The sequence below is a fragment of the Colius striatus genome, chromosome 6, assembly GCF_028858725.1.
Source record: "Colius striatus isolate bColStr4 chromosome 6, bColStr4.1.hap1, whole genome shotgun sequence".
In the NCBI taxonomy this organism is placed as follows: Eukaryota; Metazoa; Chordata; class Aves; order Coliiformes; family Coliidae; genus Colius; species Colius striatus.
The window spans coordinates 42,552,903-42,573,761 of NC_084764.1; the positions used below are offsets into that span (position 1 = coordinate 42,552,903).

The window sequence follows — 20,859 nt, forward strand, 5'->3', positions numbered from 1 at the left end:
CGTTCCCTGCCCGCCGTGCGGCTCCCCCGCCCCCGGGCCGCCCCGCTCCCCGCCGCCGGCCCGGCCCGCTCCGCTCCGCACCGGCCGGAGCCGGGCCCGTCAGTGCCGCGGGCGCTGCAGGTCTCCGGCGGCGCCAGGGGCTCGTCCGTCCGCCGCTGCCGGCCCGATGCCCGGGCCTCGCTGGTCAAGTGGTCCTAAACATTTCACAATTATGATAGAGAACTGTTGAACTGTTAAGAACCACTGCACCAAGGAGGCTGAGGAGCCGCGCTCCGCGGGGGGAGCGGCGCGGGACACGCGCTTCCCGTCCGCTCCTGGCCCGGGCTCGTCTCTTGCTTTCGCCACGGCGGACCTGGGGGCGAGATAAAATAAACGCGACTGGCGGGAGGCTCCATCGCCCGGCGGGGCCCGCTGCCCCCCGCCCGCCAGCCCGTCCCCCCCGCACGCTCCTCGCCGCCACTTACTGATGGCACCGTCCCGCCAGCATCTCCCTGGCCTTGCGCTGGGGCTCGCAAAGCTCGAAGGCAACAAGCTTTCTTTAAAAAGATTTAACAAAACAAAAAAGTCTAAAAACGACATCAACAACAACAACAAAAAACCCGCGTCATTCTCCTCAGGGGCCCCATCTCGGCGGCGGCCCGGGACCGGCTCCCGCCACCCCGCCGCGGCCGCCCCTCTGCCGGCGCTCGCCGTGCGGGGCCCTTTTATAGCCGCGCGGTACCTCGCGGTGATGAGCCGTCCCCTGCCGGGGCAGCCAGGAATGCAGCCCTCGCCCCTCACACGACCAGTTTTTCCAGGCTGCCTTCGCACTGACGGGGCGGTTTTTGTTTCCAGCCATCATCTGGGGCGGCCAAACGTCAGCAGGTAGAAAAGGACAAACCTGTTCCAAGGCGGCGCGTTTCCTCCCTCCCTCCTTCCCTCCCTGTCACCGCGGAAAAACCGCTCGACAGGTTTCGCCGAAGCTGGAGGTGGCTCCGGGAGGTGAGTAAGAGCCTCCACCCCGAGAGGAGCTGGGCCGCCTGCCCCCGGCTCCCTCCCGGCTCTCCTCGCCCGCCTGACGGCCCTGCAAAAACAGCGCAGCCAAACAAAACAAAAGCCCCGAACCGGCCCGTCGCGCCTGTGGCAGGGCCCATCTGTGCCCTGGGGCAGGCCTGAGGTGCAGAGGCCGGGTCTCTTGCCTGCCATGCCCGGTGTCTGGAGACGGGTCTCTCCTCCTTCCCCGCCGGCCCTGATGTTCTCTGAAAGGCGGAGGGTTGCCCGCAAAAGGCAGCCTGCAAAAGCCCCCCTGATGTGTGTGCGTGGGCTGTTGGTGTTGCCACACGCTACCCTGCCCCAGCCTGGAAGTGTTCGCTGCTGGCTTTGCTCTGCTGAGTGTGGGGTGAGGGTATTTTTGCTCAGAAATGGCTCAGAAGCCATTACTGGGGAAAGGGGGCTGAGTTTGCCCCATCCTTCCCTCCTCTCCCAGAAACCCTGCTGCTGTTTCCCCAGGTGAGGCATCTGAGGAGTCACTGCTGGGGAGCACCGTGGCTTTTCAGAGCTCACTTTTTGCTGCTGAATGTTCCTGGCTTTGAGAAGACCATGTTACTTGGCTTTCAGAAAGGCAGGACCGAGAAACCAGAGCTGAGGACTGTGAGGAAGGGCCTGCTTTTCAGAGGTGTTGGGAGGATGCCCCGAACGTCCAGCAATGAAGCTGCTTGCTCATTGTCACACCCTGACTCAGGGAGCAACCACCCCTGAGTTTGAGCTGCTTCAATAAATTGCTCTCCATTTTATTCTTTACAACAGCAGAGCAGCAACGAAACCTAATCCCCTGTGGCTTCCAAGCCGTGTTGTTGGGGTGATCTTGAAGGCCTTCGCGCCCTGCCACCCGAGGCCAGGGTTTATGGTGAGGCGGCAGCAGGATTCCCCGGGGCGGTGGCTGGTCGGCGGTGGTGCCAGGCTGCCTGCGTCGCCTGACCACACGCTGCTCTTGCCAGCCAGCCCAGGAGAGGCCATTTCAAAAAGATGTGGATGGTAAACCCTGCTCTGCCAGTGACTCAGCCTACGGCCTCAGCCAAGTCACTTCACCACACCTTGAGAGGGAGAGATAATACTTACCTGCCTCATCTTAAGAGGCTTCACTGATGTTTATATAGTGCTTTGAATGTTTAAAGAACTAAGTGCTGCGTATGAATTTTGGTGCTCCAGACCCTATGATCTTTGGCCCTTTAAAAACACACAGGAGGCTCAGGCCAGTGGTGGAGGAAATGCCCATAGAGGCATCCCAGGGCAGTGGGGCTCCAGCACGGCTCGTGTGAACGTGGTGCTCGCACCAGAAGCAGGAGCAGACAGGTTGCTCCAGGAGCCTATGCAAACCTGATGATGAGGAAGCTTCCCCGCATCTGGGCTGGAAGCGTTTCAGTCTGCTTTGGTAAAACCAGCTCTTGCTCTTCTGCTCTGTCAGACTCAAACCCAGAAGTTAACTTTGTGCCTTCTTCCCAGAGGCCCAATCTGTGAGGCTTGTTCAGGGCCTTGTCTTTCTCCCAAAATGATATTCGCTTGCCTTGGACAGTGGAGGGTGCAGTAACAGTGAGTTAGTTCAAAGGGGACCTCTGTCCTTGGCATCAGTGGAGATCTGCGGAAGGCAGGCTGCTCTTTACTCTCTGTAAGAAGAGTTTTCTGGCTTGTTTTGTGGTTTATGACAGTGTCCTAGGTCTCCCACTGCTGCTGGTGATGAGCACAGCACGCACAGCGGGATGGCACGAGCTGTGTTTTATACAGGATCCCTCACTAACTGTCCTGCCCACTCTCACCTGCCCCTGGCAAACACAAACCCACACCCATGCCTCTACAATACCACTCAGATAAATAACACAACTGTCCATTCTAACCAAGCCAGCCAGAATGCCCTGCTGCCCTGATGAGGTGTATAATCCCCAGGGAGCCCATCACTGTTCTGGTCTAGGTTCAGATACATGTGGCTAATGGCCCCTTCTCTATGAGGGTGGTGAAGCACGGGCACAGGTTGCCCAGAGAGGTTGTGGCTGCCCCATCCCTGGAAGTGTTGCAGGCCAGGTTGGATGGGGCTGTGAGCAACCTGGGCTAATGTAAAGTGTCTCTGCCCATGGCAGAGGAGTTGGAACTAGACGATCTTCAAAGTCCCTTCCAACCCAACCTTTCAGCCCTGAGTGGAGAAGCGGCCAGCGCAGCCGGGGGAACTGGGGTACAAGAAACTCTGTGGAGTTTAATCAGGATGAGTCATCTCCTGCTTTGATATTTCTTTTTTTTTGTTTGTAACTTTATTGACTGAATATCTAAGGTTTTGGGGTGGTTTTTTTTTAGGGAAGAATATAACCAAAGAGTACAAGAGTGAACTGTATTGGCTTAGAGGGATCCACCTAGTCAATGGATACATTCTCTTAGGTCACTGGTATGAACAATGTTCTGTTTTCAGTAACTGAACACATCAGAGAGAAATGGGCAAACACACATTTAATTTATCTATGTAGTTAATAAGTTCTGTTCCTCACCCATATACCCCCAATTATGAAAGTAAGACAGCTAACACCCTGCTGCCTACTTGATCTGGGGAGTATCTCAGAACAGCTGAAGGCTTTAAAAGGTAGAAGAGTACAAGTCCCTGGGAGTAGAAAGGAACAAATAGCACTACACAAGGGATAAGCCATAGATTAATTGCTCTTCCTCTGTGAAGGTATGAAAGGTGACTGAAGCTTTAAAATGATAGAATTAGTACTGAAATCATAGAGAGGGGAAAATGTGGTTCTATTAGGAGGAATAGTAATTAATCCTTAATTTCTGTTGATGGTTAAAATAAGTATTGTTTGCATCCTGCTCTTCCCAGCTGCATAGATGTGACTACAGCTGTTCTGTGCTTGATTTTTAAGGAGTCAAAGTGTAATGGATGGCCTTGTGCAACAAGTTTGTCTCCCACACGTTTGCAGTCCAGGGGCATAAAACCCAGCGACAAGCACTCTGCCACCCACCAGCATGGACTCGTCACTCTCGATGTTGAGAGCTCTCTGACTGCACTGACACTGCTGAAACCCACAAGAGCAGCTCACAGTGGAACATGGTGGCCTGAGCACCTTGTACAGCAGGCAGAGTTTTCTCTTTGGAAAGGGGAAGCAAATACTAATCAGCTGATGGTGTCAAACAAAGAGGACAGCACAAAAAGAGACACAATGCCAGGGGTGACTGTAAGAGACAAAGAGCTGTCCTGGGAGGGAGGGAAGATGAAGAGTAAGCTCGTGGGAGGACATAAAAGGGTGTGCTGTTTGCATGGCAGCGTATGGAAGATCATGAATACTCTGGCAATGAGAGGAAGATTATATTTCAAGGAGGTTCTGCTTTGAAAAAGTGATGTGAAAAACGTCTGGGAGGTGCTACCCATGAATATCCCCATGCTCCTTTGGTGAAAGATCCCAATGCTTCCCTGCCAATAACTCATTTCCACAGGTAGCATTGTGAAAGGACGTGGGACAAGCCAAAGTACTGTTCCTTCTACTACAACATGTTTTATCTGGCTATTCAAAAGTTAAAATAAACCCAGCAGCCAAACTGAGCCTGGACATGGAGCTTAGCATTTCTCAGCTTACTGTTTTTACCTTCCTCACCATTTCCCTCCTGCTTCCCTATTCTTGCTCACCTAAAATTAGGCTGGATGTTTCTCAAGCAAAGCCCTGGAGTGTAGCATGTCCTGTAAAGTACCTGTCATATCCCTGGGCCTGATAAACAAAAAAAACCCTGTGCAAATGGATTTTCTGCCCCCCTGGGAAATCAGCATTCCCTACATTGGTACCAAACACTGATGGGGCAACTTCTTGTTTACTTTAGTTGGTTCAAACTCATCTGTCAATAGAGCAGCCCACTACGTGCCACATGTGAGCGTAATAACAGCTTGATAGCAACTCATTCTGCAGTAATCAACACCCTGAGAGATGGCCCAATGCTACCTCGTAAATAGGAAACCTTTTGAGAGTATTGCCTAAATAAGAGCAAGGGAGTTATGGAGGAATAAGAGGGGGTGGGATGTTTTCATAAAGACACGCTGGAAATTAAGGTATGACTTAACATCTTCATGTGAAGCTCAGAATTCACATGTTATTGGAAAACGGCAGCGTTGTCTGCACAAAACTGTGACTAACTCCAGAATGATCCATTTAACAGGAAAGGGGTTGGTGTTCCATGTGCTGTGTCTACACAGACTGTTCATCATCTTCGAGCGCTGCAGCTCTTCACCATTTCCCTCATTCTGATTTAACATCTTGTTCATTCCAGAAGGTAACTGTGTAAACTACATGCAAGTGAATCTACTTTTTTCCCTTTGGGGGAGAAGTTTTCAAGTCTAGCTTTGTGTGCAGTAGCACAACAGCAGTGAACAATGGTACAAACTTTCTGGTTTCTACTCCAGACTTGCAGTTTGATGGTGGAATGTGTCAGTTCTTTTAATAACCTGAAGGCTTTGAGCACTTGATGCTGGATCAGTGGGTAAAATTACCTGTGCACCAGGAGTTGTGTAAATACTTTTAAAAGGGGGTGAAAACCAATCCTTGTGCTGCAGAGATGGTGAGTGAGCTGTCAGGTGGATGTGTCATAGAATGGTAGGGTTGGATGGGACCTTTAGAGATCATCCAGTCCAACTTCCCTGCCAAAGTAGGTCCCACCTAGATCAGGTCACACAGGAACGTGTCCAGGCAGGTCTTGAAGACCTCCAGAGCAGGAGCCTCCACACCCTCCCTGGGCAGCCTGTGCCAGGGCTCCCTCACCTCAGCACTCAAACAGTTTTTCCTTATGTTTAAACGGAACTTTTTGTGTTCCAGCTTCATCCCATCACCCCTTGTTCTGTTACTGGATACAGCAGAAAAAAGTGCTGCCCCAACCTCCTGACACCCATCATTGAGATATTTGTAGCAGTTAATGAGATCCCCCCTCAGTCTCCTCCAGACTAAACAGCCCCAGGTCCTGCAGCCTTTCCTCAGAAGGAAGATGCTCCAGTGCCCTGATCATCTTGGTGGCCCTGCACTGGCCTCTCTGCAGCACTTCCCTGTCCCTCTGGAGCTGAGGAGCTGGACACAGGACTCCAGATGAGGCCTTATCAGGGCAGGGCAGAGTAGAGAGGGAGCAGGACCTCCCTTGACCTGCTGGTTGAGGTGTCCTGGGAGATCTGTCAGCCTCTGCATTGAAGCTTAACAGTAGGGAGAAGCTTCCACTCTGGCCATGGGAGCCCTAAAAAGTGTTCAGAAGAGCATATTGCAAACAATGAGGAGGCCCCTCTGCTGCTCTGGTGCAGGTTATACTTTGCCATGGCTTTCCAGTGGAAGCTGAGGAGCCACAGAAGGGCCACTGAAATGCCAGTGACAGATGCATGTGTGAGAAGTGGAATCCATGCAGTCCTGTTTTGAAATCAACTCTGGGTAAACAGTCTGTGGTATTTTTAACAAATCTCAGTAAAGTTTAGTCAGAGAATCACAGAATCTTAAGGGTTGGAAGAGACCTCAAAAGCTCATCCAGTGCAACCCCCTTGGCAGAGCAGGACCACCTAGAGTAGGTCACACAGGAACTCATCCAGGGGGGGCTGGAGTGTCTCCAGAGTCCCACAGTTACTTCTTTCTCTCCTCACAGCTGAGTTGCCTTCCTCCTCTTTTTTTTTTTTTTGGTGTCATGTTGCTTTCTATTTGAAGTAAAAACACAAATGAAATGGCCAGTGAGCAACATTTTGACATGACCAATCATTTTAAACACCCCACTTCCCAGCTGCCTGACTTTCACACAACGCCAGCTGCCTTTTATCCTGCCACTAAGGTTCAAGATAGACCTTAGAAGCTGCCACTTGAAATCACTACCTCCTTTCCTGAACATTCCAGCCACGCAATTCATAGTTGAGATTAGCTGCTGTGCACCAAGTGTGCTTCAATAACTTTGTAACTGATTGCAATGCTTAGTTGTGAGAGCCATCACAAACCTCATACCAGCTTTTGTTTTCACTTTCACCAACGGGCTGGTTTTCCAGGGTTAACAGAATTACGTCCTGTCCCATGAAGCCATCAGAAAGGAAGTAATTACTTACCATATGACCCATCTGGGGAGATTTCCTAAGCATTTGCTGGTTCATGCTGTTGAAGACAGAGTGTGACTTTGCACTGAAGTAGGATGGTCATTTGTAGCAACATCCCATCTTTCTGGTTTTATGTCCTTGAATGTAGACCTTTCCAAACAAAAAATGGTGAATGGTGACATAGTTGTGGGCAGAGTGCTCTAAGACAAAATGGTAATAAAGTAAATAAACTGGCTTATTTCACACCACACTCGTCAGTCAGCACAGAGAACATTCATCTTTGTCCTGCAGCTCGGTGGGATTCAGCAGAGATCTCTTGGGGATGTCTCGCCTCAAGGGTGATGGAAGGGTCACACCTCAAGGGTGTGATCCAAAACCGACCCTTCAGCAGGGACTGGGGATTCAGATGTGCTACAGAAAGGATCTGATGCATCAAAAATCCCACTTTTACAGGGTCCTGGTCACAAAGATCCACAGCAAAACACCCAGGCAGGAGGCCACACACCCTGAAAGATGCGAGTGTCATTGCTCACGCATGGGCATCAGCTTCAGAGACTCTCCCCAGCGCAGTGGCTTCTGGCAAGTGACAGGATTAATGTACAACCCTGTTCTAATCGAGATAACTCTTTATCTCTCAGCAAAAGATTGACATGATGATTCTTTTTTTTCCTTTACCCTGAAATTCTTTTCTTTGCTATACTGAATTGCCAGGACTGTCATTCCCTTTCTATGCTAATAATTAACCATTTAGTGTCAAAGAACTGGAAATCAAGGTGTAGAAATAACCAGTTGACATAAACATTAATGTCATTCTTTTGCTCCTTTCTTAGCACCTTTCCTTGTGAGGAGTCTTGTCTAATTTCACTTGTAAGCTGTTAAACCCAGGGTCTGGGAGTGTTGAACACCAAGCACCAGAGCCTAACAGGATCTACAACAGTGGTACCACAGAAGAAATGGCTTTATTGTGCACACAAACGTGTGGTTTACGGGGATCATTTGTAGCTGGAAATGCTGCATACACTACTAAGCAGGCAGTTCTGGCCAGGTACCAATTCCCTGGCCACCATTCTTCTGGCCCCATTTTGAAGCTGAGGAGGTCTGAAGGAATACCACGACTTCAGAGAGGGGTTACTTCACAGAATCACAAGGGTTGGAAGGGACCTCGAAAGCTCATCCAGCCCAACCCCTCTGCCAGAGCAGCACCACCTAGAGCAGGGCACACAGGAACTCATCCAGCTGGGTTTGAATGTCTCCAGAGAAGGAGCCTCCACAGCCCATCTGGGCAGCCCCTGCCAGTGCTCCCTCACCCTCACAGTGCTGCCACTGTTAGAGCTGCTGCAAGACAGAGAACGATCTCTCGTCCTTTTCCTGTCTGGTTGTGCAACGTGCCGCATGTCAGGTCACAGGCTGCTGAAGCCTGGCAGTGCCTGCGTAAGGAGGAGGCTGCAGAGCGAAGCCGCGGGATGTTGGTGGTTGGCACCTTCCCATGGCTTTGGCTGACATCTCCCTCTGATGTGCAGCATCCTGGGGTGGGAGGTGCCGCTGTGGAGCTCCCAGCGCCAGTGGGAGTGCAGAGATATGCACGGGGCGAGCGTGCCCGGACAGGCGAGCTTCGGCAGGGCTGGGCCAGGGGAAAGGGGCACCGCTTCCCCCCTGCCCACGGAGCCTGACAGGAGTCGCAGGCCACAGCCCTTACAGCCTCCTGTCACCTCAGCAGCAGTTTTGGTCAGGTGTCAACATAGATTTGGACATCAAGGACCATGTTTGCATTAGCTCTTCCAAGCAGAGCCCCACGAAGCAGTGCTGTTTCTGTGGGGTTTACACTAGACACTGCGTTGTGTTGCTGTGGTTCAGGATACTGCACTCCCGAGATGCAGCCTTCTGCCTCTTCACCTGATCACAGGTAAACAAATGTACATCTAATGAAGTTTCTGAAGTAATTTTCAGGTAGGGTAAAATCTGGTACTACCAGATTTATTATTTGTGCAAAGTGTCTGACTCATGGACTATCTCAGATGGCAGCATCTGAGTCCCACAGAGTCATTTGTATGGCTCAGTCGAGTATTTTACATACATTATGAGCCTTCTACGGCAGCAGCTTTTCCGAGAGAGTCACTAAAATGAGAGTGTTGTTACAACCATGCAATCAGGCACCACAGTGCCATAAAACATTGTTAAAGAATCATGGAAAGACGAGTCTTGCTGGTCTAGAAGATGATTGCACTGCTGATAGAGTGCATTTGGAAGAGACACAAACGTATCAGCAGCGCTTGTGATGACGGATGCCGCACACATTTGATGGGCCCTTTATAATTTCTTGTTTTCACCTGTCATACAATTACCTGGGGTTTATCTCAGCCATCTAACAAATTGTGATGCTGGAAACTAAAAGCACTTTGTTTCTTCCACTGCTGTGGTAGGTCCCATGCAGGCACCAGCATTTGTACCTAGGGAAAGGGGATTTCACTTCCAGGCGATTTCGATCGCGCTCTGGGTCCGTTGGTGTCTTGTGTGTAAATGGAACTAGGCACACTTTGTCTTGTTTAGAGAGGGGGTAAGTCTCCAAGGATTCATTTCCCTCCAGTTATTTCACTACCAACTAGATCACAATCTCTTTGGAAGAATCCCAGATTTGGAAGAATCACACCATTTGGAAGACTGCAAAGAAAGAAACTCTGACTCAGGGAGGGCTAAAGGGGTTTAGAGTTGCAGATGAGACATTTCATTATGACTCATTGCTGAACACCAAAATCCTTGTAGGAGATAACTGAGACATGCTATAGTACAGCAATTCTGAGTTGAGAACTGGAGTTATATAGCCACTTGAGAAGGAGCAGATCCGGAAGCCTTGCTGAACAGCTGATTTAACTCAGCAAGTACCGATTGGACACAGTCAATCTGTCAGTGGGTCAGCCAGCCTTGACAGATGTCAACACTTTACCCAAATGACATGTAATAAAAGAGCAAGCACACGCTGATTTTTCAAATCATTTAGAATGCCCTTCCATCATTAAAGTTTTATAAGAGAATCTTCAAACAGAAAGTTCATGTTTTCAGGCATCGGTATAAAAGAAGAGAAAAAGCTGTAACTCAAATCAGACGGGAACTTGGACATGCTAGTTGTGCAAATCTCTGCTTTCTGCAGTGTTAGTGGAGTGCTGACATAGGCCAAGTTGTCCCTATCCCTTGGCAGTATTAGCTGGATCATTAGGAAAAAGAAACAAAGTGGAAGCCGGGTGTTGCCTTTCAGCTGAAGAAAGCTGTAGAATTGATGTCATGTTTGACTTTTACAGGAGGCATTCAGAGCATCTCCTCCGTGGAGAGACAGCAGAGGTTCCAGCATCAGCATTCATTCCCAGAACATCACCACAACTTAAAAAGACCCAACACTGGAAACAAATCCAACATTTGTGCAGCGGTGGCGAGTCTCTCGTTATGATTGTTTTCTGCTGTTCTACAGCCACTGCTGAGCTGGCACACAGCAGGACAGTCAGACCTGCAGCAGCCTCTCTGACACTTGTGCATGGGCAGGCTGCTGTGGGAGCTCCTGGGCTTCCCTGGTGTGCTGTCTCACCTCTGGGGAATTTTGCAGGGCAAGGAAAGCTGCAGCCTGAATGCTGGGATGGGAAACGAATGTGAGATGCTGCCGTTTCCTAACAGAAACTAAGAGGTCAAACCCTTACGACTTTCCAATAAGCATTAAAAGCCGATACTAAGCAATAGCACACATATTTCTGCACCAAAAAAATGCAAACTTAACTTCATCCAGCTTCTACTCTGCTATTCCAACGTGTAGTGTGTATAAAATATCAAGCACAAATCTGCAGATGATCCCTTCCAGCCATGTGCTGGGTGTAACAAGCTACAACTGCATGTCGATAGGAAAAGGCACACAGACATCTCAGGGGCTTGGAGTCAAAGCTGCTACAGGAGCTACAAAATGGACCCACAGCCAGTTGCAGCAGCAGAACAAGTACATCTGCATTAGTAACAGCCCTGTATGGCTGCTTAGCCTGCAAACCTTCACCAAGCAGGAGATTGCTGGATAAAAAGAAGGCTGCATCTGATCTTTTGAGGAATTATCTGAAGGAGAAAAATTAGGATGTTTAAACAAACCCCCAGTTTACAATACCTCTGGAATGTCAATCATACTTTAATGAAACACAGTCAGCTGCTCTCAGTAACCAAAACAAACAGGTAGAAACAATAACTATGTAAAGTTTAAGAGATACTACACACAAATAGATTCATCATAGGACTGGGAGTTATCACAGAGTGTAATTAGGAATGTCGAATCCACTGCAGGGAGCAAAGGGGTAACAGTTGAACAAGACAAACACAGAATCTCAAAACCATTATTGAAGTTTGTCCCCGACATTGAATCAAGAGCTGAAGTGTCTGGCCTTGTCTGGATGACTTTTGCCACCTTTTATAGCACAGCTATAACACAGCTTCCCTTCACGCCTGTAGACTGTTAACAGTCCCTGAATGACGTTTTGACTCACATTTCTTTCTCAGATACATGTTTAATCTTCATTCATGCCTTTGCCATTAAAACATGTGTAAGATATGGGTCTATTTATGAGGGAAACTGAAACTTTTCTAGAGAGCTGCAGGAACAGCATGTTATGCAAGGCAACATATCAATAGGAGATGTATTTCTGTGTAGGTTTGTCAGAAAGAAGCCAATACTGCTTTACTCTCACCACAACCACGATCCAAGCGATTTCATGTTTAGCTTCACAAGCTTCTAAGTCAAAGTCTTCTTACCCAAACACACATTTCTAATTGTTGTCCTTTGTGTCTTTACCTGGCCCATAAGCAGGAAGTGACTGGTTGTCTGTTTTCTTCCTCCTCCTTCATTTTCACTGCCGAGACCTATTATTTCAGTAATTCACACCAAAATACCACTCTTTGTCCAAAAGAACCTATGTTTTATATTTTAGATGGATGTTGTATTTTAGATATATGAGAACATTATTGTTTTAAGCAGTTTTTGTAGATCAGATGAGCCATTATTGAGAAGTATAAGGACATTGTCAGTTCTGTATACATTGCAGTCACTGCGGTGCAGAATAAAGAATGAATGCTGCTATTGACAAATGGTTGCATCTGAGAGTCATTTAAAAGATGAAAATACTCCAATCCCAAGAAAGTTACTTGGAGGGAAGTATTATCAAGGGATTCCCTAGTTCCAGTGCATCAACTGTTAGACTACTGATGGGACAAGCCAGTGGGTCTAAATATCACAAGAAGAAGAGTCTGTGCGTGGTTTCTCTCTTGCTTGCAAAAGTTTTCACAAACATTACTCCATAACATCCACCAACCCCTATGTATATACACAGAAGACACCAAAAAGGTGACAAATTTGAAGCCTAATTTTGATGTTAGAGCTCATTTACTTCATTCTGTATTCATTTTATTCCATCTAAAACATGTTTATTGCTACGTAACATCTATTATTTCATAATGAGATAGCACAGTTGTAAGTTCTGTGACCGTAATGAAGAGCTGCACCACTCTTCACATGAACAAAATCAGGCATTGTCATGTTTGTGTTTTAACTGCAGCATATAAAGCACTTCCTCAGACCACATGCAATTACCTTGTTTTAGGGGGATCTGCAACGTACCTCAGGAATCTTTCAATACTACAATATGCTCAGCAAGTAGTCCATGCAGCTTTTCCCCGTGATAAGAAGAGCTGTGGGAAGGTTAAAGAGTATAAAGAGGAAAAGGGAAATGAATATCTGCACTTCAAAAACTCCCTTTAGATGAAGCAGACAGAAAATCCACATAGATTATTGCAGAAGCTGTAGGTGAAATGAAAAGTTGCCATCTCATAGATATGCATTTGCCTGCAGTAGTCTCTGTGTTTACATTCTCCAGGGCAGACACAGCTGTAAAGACTTCTATTGCTTCTTTTTTACTCTTTAGTCTGAAAGTGTTGGGACTTTAAACTTGAGGTCTGTTAATACTGAGATCACATTTACAGTCCAAAGAATTATGTGTCCAGCATGTAGCAATCTTGATTATATTCTGGTCAGGATGTGGGAAAGATGCTATTAGAAACAAAACAATCCATTCACTTCGGTCCCACAAGCATGCTTCATGGCATGTGCCTCCTACTCATTTTAAGTGAGGTTTTGTAGTGACACATTGGTGAAGATTAGTACACAACTGCAGGCAGATGCCCACGACTGATTCAATTGTTTGCACTGACACTCACAATTGCTGTAATTGCAACCAAAGTGATATGAGCCATCACAAAAACCAGATGAACTGAAACCAACATTGTTCCTCTGAGATTTTATTAGCTGAAACCCAGAAATGCACAATCCACTGTTTTTTTTCCTTGGGATGAGTTGGCCACAGCATTTCTGTCTGCTATGCCTGCAATGCTGGCCTCGTTGATTCAATGGAAGACGATCCAAAAGGCCTCTTTAAAAAGAGAACTTGTACAGTAAAGGCACAACACATTCCAGCCTCACTTGTTGAAAAAAGTTTCTTTTCAAAAGAGTGATTAAAAGATGAAGCAGCAAACCATTTTTAGAAAATCAGCAGGAACTGAACGTGATCCCAAATAAGAATATTTCTAAGCTCCAGCTTTCCTCCGTGTTCAAGCACAGCTACTCTTGCTCCTTTCCTCTTTTCCTCACTGAAACACTTCACACTGTCAATGTCCAAAGCTGGTATTTCTGCACAGGAGTGACCATCTTCAACAGCCTCTGGAGAAAGAGAAAATGGATGTTTAGAACTACGCAGTATCCAAAACCTTCCTGAGAAGAGACTATTTCATAGTCTGCCAAGAAAATTCTCATGTGGTACTGAAGACTTCCTTCAGACTGCCTAAACTACTGACAGCTCAGTCCAAAGCAATTAAGAGATGATCCATGAAAGAGTTGAGGATTTACAGAATCACAGAAGCTCAAGGGCTGGAAGGGAGCTGGAAAGCTCATCCAGTGCAACCCCCCTGCCAGAGCAGCACCACCTAGAGCAGGGCACACAGGAACTCATCCAGCTGGGTTTGAATGTCCCCAGAGAAGGAGACTCACAGCCCATCTGGGCAGCCCCTTCCAGTGCTCCCTCACCTCAACAGGGAACAAATTCTTCCTTGTGTTTCTTTGGAACCTCTTCTGTTCCAGCTTGTACCCATTGCCCCTTGTCCTATCATTGGCCATCACTGAGAAGAGCCTGGCTCCAGCCTCATGACACTCATCCTTTATGGATTTGTAAACATTCATGAGATCACCCTTCAGGCTCCTCTTCTCCAAGCTCAAGAGCCCCAGCTCCCTCAGCCTTTCATCACAAGGGAGATGCTCCACTCCATCATCTCTGTGTCCCTGCGCTGAACTCTCTCCAGCAGCTCCCTGTCCTTCTGGAACTGAGGGGTGGACACAATATTCCAGAAGTGGTCTCACGAGGGCAGAGCAGAGGGGGAGCAGAACCTCTCTGCACCTACTGCCCACAGCCCTTCTCATCCAGCCCAGGATGCCATTGGCCATCTTGGCCATGAGGGCACATTGTTGACTCAGGCTCATCCTGCTGCCCACCAGCATCCCCAGGTCCCTTTCCCCTGCACTACTCTCTAACAGTTCATTCCCCAGCCTGTGCTGGTACAAGGGGTGATTCTTTCCCAGATACAAGACTCTACACTTGCCCTTGTTGAATTTCATTAGATTTCTCCCCGCCCAACTCTCATAACACATTCACTCCATGGTTACAGAAGAAAAATCACTTTTGCAGACCTGTTTTACTGAAAATAGAGATCCCCTTGCAATAAGCTCATATTCTGAAGGTATTTGCAGCATCTTCATTCTGGACACTCGAAAACTTCCCTTAAATGTTCAGGGCTCTTTGATACCTGACTCTTTCACATCAGTTAAAACCAAAGAAAACCCCAGATCTCCACAGGAAAGCAAAAACTACCAGAGTGCACTCGGTGCTCATTTAGAACAGTACACAGTGATTCAATAATGCCATTCTTCCAGTTGCAGTCCCCCATATATTCACACGAATCCACTTAGGATGATCAAGTGGGACACACAAGTGGAACAGGAGCAGGGAAACCTTTAACCAAGCTTTGTGTTCATTTGATGAAATAAAGATCATCTCCTCCCAATATTTAAATTGTGATGAGACTTGGCAATATATTGGAGAAAAGATATCTAAGTCAAGTATGTATTGCATCAGAAAGGAGTTCTGTGAAATGAAAGGCAAGTGTTTTCAATGCCTTCAGTTACAGCGCAGCACTGGAGAAGGTCGAATGCCCAGACAAGTTCCCTTTAGAGAGACTTGTCAGATCTGATGCTCTGAACACGAGGCTCACACGCACAGGGCTAAGGAAACACACCTTGTATGTCAGCAGAGATCCAGCCTGCAAGTGTGTCAGAGACAACCAGGCAGCTCCATCTCAGGCCTGAGAAAGACAGAGGCCACGGCACTGCCCTGTCCTGCAGCAAGAGCGGGAGCAACCCCCTGGCAGAGCTCTCGGCTGAAAGACAGCCTGCAGCAGCCTGTGTGGATAGCACAAGTCATAGAAGTGGTTGGAAGGGAGCTCTAGAGACCATCCAGTCCAGCCCCCTTGATCAGGTCACACAGGAACATGTCCAGGCACATTTTGGAAACCTCCAGAGAAGGAGCTCCACACCCTCCCTGGGCTGCTCCTGTCTACTCAGACGCTGCCTCACACTTTCCATGGTGGGTGACTATGTTACACCAGAGGATGGGCTGGTGGATGGTGCTTCACCAAGAGCTGGAGGGAGAGGTGGGAGAGCCACAGGCCCCACGGGGGCACAGGCCACGCAGCCCAATGCCAGCAACCGCCTCACGGCTGGGCTGGAGCAGGCACAGCCCCCACAGGCCTGGCAGCACTGGAAGGGAAGAGCATCAACTCTTAACACAGGCGAGGTGGAGGAACAAACTATTGCAATGAGCCAGCAGAGACAGACATTGGTGCCCTCAATGGTTTTATTTGGTAACATTTAGATTCCCACCCAGGTTCAGAACCACACTCTGGAACGCATCATAAAAAAGGACTTCTAGGCTCAGGCAGAAAGAGCAATAAACATCAGCCCCTTTCTAGAAGAACAGATTAACCAGTTGTATTAGAAACTAAGGCAGGGACAGCAGCTGAACCCAGATGCCCTAAGGTAAGCTGGGGCTTAAACACAACCCCCTCCCCCCCGTGTCTATGCTGATCGGTGCATTTCAGAAATCTAGCCCTTGAAAACAAGATCTTACCATCTTTACTGCTTTTGTCTCAAGAAGTCAAGAACCTCCTTATGCCCTGTAGCCTCTGCCTGTAAGTAGAAACATGAATAAATCCAGCCATCCTGTGCACCAGGACATGCAAATACTTACTTGTGGGAAGTAAGAACGCGTTACCACAACATCATTAAAATCCAATTTCAATTTTAATTCCTCTGACATAGATGAGAAAATTCTGGCTCCAACAATTTATGACTTCAGAACAGCACCAGATCTGAGTTTGCAACAAACTCTTAACACAGTTTAGAGTCCCCAAAGCAGCATTTGCTTTTCCCAAACTAACAGTATCCAACAGCATGCGTGATTACTCACACAGCCACGTGGAGTAACAGCCAAATGCACACTTACTACTTGTAGTGGATTCCTGCCATCATAACCCCTCTGCTCCAGGTCTGCACCAGCTAGGTACCAGGCGTACAGCCCTTCCACGTCACCTTTAGCTGTAAGGCTGGAAAAAGAGCAATTAATATTGGTTCTCAACCTTTCAGTCCATTTCAGTGTGCTCCTGGGTCCTGTCAATTAGCTCAGCAGGCGAGTGCTGAAGCAGGACAGGCTCAACATGGCTGCCAGGGTAGAGAGGTAAGTAAAGGAGCACTATTACAACAGCTTTGAATAGCTGAGCAAGCAGCACAGCTTGATGAATCAGTTCCTTAAATTATTAGGGCTGTGTGTAAGTACTTACAACAGGCTAGTTTCACAGAGTGGGTGTGACTATGACCAAAGGGGAAAAAAAAGTCATGCAGTTTCATATTTCACAACACAATATTTATCTCATGAAATGAGTTGGGGGGAGGGCAAAGGCTAAATCAAGATGCATCTGAGTGAGAGCACATGCAGATGTGCTAGCAATCTGTGTGCCTTGCTTAAAGCCACTAAGAACCCCCCTTCTCACAGTTACATAACTCTGCTATCAGGACTTGTGACAGTTATTTACATGGCATCATTTGGATGGTAACACAGCTACATTTTTTGAGTGTTATAAGAGAATCTGTGAGGCTTAAATGGACAGCAAGTCAAAAAAAAAAAAGCCTTTTTAAGATGACCTCTGCTATGTACAACAAGCAATAGAAAGGATCAAAATGAATGATACACAAATATCACTTCCAAGTGAGGGATGTGCACCAGACTGTTTCTTTGCACATCTGCTGGTAGTCTCATCCAGAATATTTAAGGTTCATTTTTAACTTACATTTTGGTAAAAGAAGGGCAAGCAGCCTGAATGTATGCAAAGCATGGCTGACCATACCAAGGCTGAGCTGACAGTAAGGCTGGGAGGACTGCCTTCAGTTTTCTCATGACACCAACATCTGCCAGGCTTCAGACCTGAGCTTGCTGTGTGCTTGCAGAGTGTTTGAGAAGAACCACATTGATAATCACCAAATGAGGTTCAATCTCATTAAGAGAGGGGGAAACCTCCTTGAACTTATTGAGTTCAGAGTTTGCTGCTTTAAGCAGTGCTTGCTGTAGGGGAAAGGCACACTGCTGGCAGCAGGGATGGAGGATGGTGACGGGCACCTGGGTATGACAATCACGCCAGGCAGAGCTGGTGGAGAGTGGAGAAGGCTGGAAGATGCAGGGGCAGACAGTCAGGTAAGCTTATGGAGGAAACCCTGAAAGCATTCACTTCTCTGCTAGGCTGAAATCACTTCTGTTGTTGATTAAATCTCTCAAGTACCTGAAAAAATGTTTTCAGGGGAGTGGAAGCCTCTAATTGCAGCAGTCTGAGGAGAAAGTCAGAGAGAGGCTTTTGCTCGCAGCAGTCCCAAAGGCTGGGCATGAAAAGAGAAAGAAAACGGTCTCTGTCTTCCTCCGTGCAACCCCACCAACCCTGAGACAGAGCAGAAGACCTAGAGCTGGGTCCTTTGAGGGGACAGAGAAGTGGCACTGAGGTGCTATGAGGTTTAATGGTTCTTCAGTCTGACATCATGAGGAAAAGGATCGGTAAGTCAGTAATGAAAACTCCCATCACAGAAAGGCTCATCAGAAGCAAAGAGAAAACAGAAGGCAGCAAAGGAGGTCTAACAGGAAGCTCAGTGGGAAGTCCATAAAGAAAACTGTAGGAAAAAGTAAGCATAAACAAAGAAAAATGAAAGTAATAGTAAAGAGGAGAAGAAATTGCTTACTAGCCACTTCTGGAACACGAGGGTTATCTTTACTTGCAAAGACATTGCTCTTGCCATTGACACTGAAAGGTCCCAGAACTGAGGAATGAACAAACAAACAGCCTACCTAGCAAGTGAGAGTAACAAGTGACTCCAACACTGGGCAGGAAAGCACTTGATTTGCCAGACAGAATCTCATCCTTCAGCCACATGCAAAGCAGAAACCACTTTGGGCAAAGACCAACACATTTAGAAATATTACCAACCTACGTAGACAGGGCAATTCAGCCAGCATCACTGTAAGCAACAAACAAGGAGAATTAACTGCCTAACAGCACCTGCTCAGAAAGAGCAATTTAACCCACATTGCCAGAGGTCAACACTGCAAAGTGGTCTCCTTCCTTGGCATTAGGGCAAGCCAGCTACACAGAATTATCTTCAGTCCTGCAGCAGACGCTTACTGATGGAGTGAGAAACGTATTCTGTGGGGACTGTGGTGACCCAGGGAACAAAAAGTAACATAGCTTGCAAGAAAATTTAGGTACTGTTCTAAACAGAAGATACCTGCTGGTCACTAAATGTGATTTTCATTGAGAACACCACAAAACATTTTCTCCAGTTCCAGATCTCTGCAGGCAAGCCACATGCATCTGTATTTCCTTTACACACGGCAAGTGTGCTTCCTATGGTCAAAGAGATACCCGGGACTTCTCAATATACACTACATGGACCTCTGTATTTTTCCCTATGGCAGCAATTCCAACTGCAAGTGCATCCTCTAAACAGCAGGGCCATCAATTTTACATCGTGAAGTGGAATAAAAATAACTTCAATATTCACTTATCAGGATGTTTCAAACCAGCTTGGTTGACAAAGAACTACTTAACACGCTGTACCGAACTCTGACTAATACCCTGTACATCAGATAACCCCAGGTATGCTGCCTATCAATACTCTTAGGTTTAGAAGAATGGATTCTGTATACACTTCACTGTTTTAGCATGGTGAATGTACTGTGATGATGACAGAGCTGAGATAGCATGAAAAGTGATAATGCAATTGCCCTCTTCTCATTTTGTGCCTCCTGTCACATTAGCTACCATCAAGCAAACTCATTTCTGTTTAAGGGGAGCTCTGAGATTGTGAAGGTAGCAGGAGCAAAGCTGCTCAGCTGGTTCAGAAGGATTAGGGACAATGTAGTTCTAGATCTGGGAATAATGACTAGAGTGAAATGACACCTTGGGGTTCCCTCCTGCCTATTCAATTTCATCTTTCTCAAGGACACAAAGCTCTGCTTTTTCAGGGATTCTCCTTTTTCAGCACACATATAAAGTGATCAGGACAGACTCTTATTTCTAGGTGTATCATCACCCTGAGGGAACAGAAGAAACTGTCTTTTCTTCCTTTTTTTTTTTTGTTTGGTTTTGGTTTTTGTTTAATGAAAATTCTCAAACAGGAAGCTAGAAATCCAGCTCAAAGCATGGTTTGTTCTATCCTGGACACCTTTAGCAGTGCTGCTCTTAGCTAGTATCTCCACATCTTTCAGTTGAGATAAACAGACTTCTTTGAAAGTCAGCAGTTCTGGGCTCCCCAGCTCAACAGGGACAGGGAACTGCTGGAGAGAGGCCAGTGCAGGGCTATCAAGATGATCAGGGGACTGGAGCATCTTCCTTATGAGGAAAGGCTTATCAATACCTAAAGGGCAGGTGTTGAGAGGATAGGGCCAGTCTTTCTTCTGCAGTGCCCAGTGACAGGACAAGGGGTAACGGGCAGAAGCTGGAACACAAGAAGTTCCATTGGAACATGAGGAGAAACTTCTTTGCTATAAGGGTGAGGGAGCCCTGGCACAGGCTGCCCAGGGAGGTTTTGGAGTCTCCTTCCTTGGAGGTCTTCAATACCCGCCTGAACACATTCCTGTGTGACTTGATCAAGGTGAACCTGCTTTCACAGGGGGATGGACTGGATGATCTCCAGAGGTCCCTTTCAATCCCTACCATTCTGTGATAGCAGGCATTAGAAGCTTGGTCCTAACTCCTGCAGAGGCATATTTATCCTTCCTCCCCCTGCCTTACCCCCCAGGTTTACGTTAAATTGCAGAGGCTTCTTGTTATGAAAGTTACTGATTCTGAAAAGATGCATTGAAAAGACACTATACCATCTCACTTCATGAAATCTAAGACTATAAAAGGAGAAAGCTGGTTTGGCTTTATGCCCTTAGTTAATTTGGTGAAGTGCAGACTTGAAGAGAATATCTCAATTCTATACAGGCTTTTTTCCTTCAAAAACAAAACAAACCAACACGAGGCAACTCTTGACCAACTGCAGAACTCGCTAAGCCTTCAGAGGAAGTCCAAGTGTCCCAGTTTATCTCATCACAGTTTGGTCTTGCAGACAGATGACAATGCTACTGCAATATGGTAATGCCATTTTTCCC

At 47.2% G+C, this 20,859-nt stretch overlaps 1 protein-coding gene across 3 annotated transcripts in view; it reads right to left on the reverse strand.

Annotated features, from left to right (window-relative positions):
• Window positions 1–13,347: 13,347 nt before the first annotated feature.
• ASPG (asparaginase) overlaps window positions 13,348–20,859 on the reverse strand; it is a 49,866-nt gene continuing 42,354 nt past the window's right edge. For all 3 annotated transcript variants that reach the window (XM_061998565.1, XM_061998566.1, XM_061998567.1), the window contains 3 exons: window positions 16,672–16,771; window positions 16,297–16,355; window positions 13,348–13,781 (listed from right to left, as the gene is read on the reverse strand). In XM_061998565.1, coding sequence (XP_061854549.1) covers window positions 16,302–16,355; window positions 16,672–16,771 — 154 coding nt within the window. In that variant the 3' untranslated portion in view covers window positions 13,348–13,781; window positions 16,297–16,301. The remainder of the gene's footprint in view (window positions 13,782–16,296; window positions 16,356–16,671; window positions 16,772–20,859) is intronic.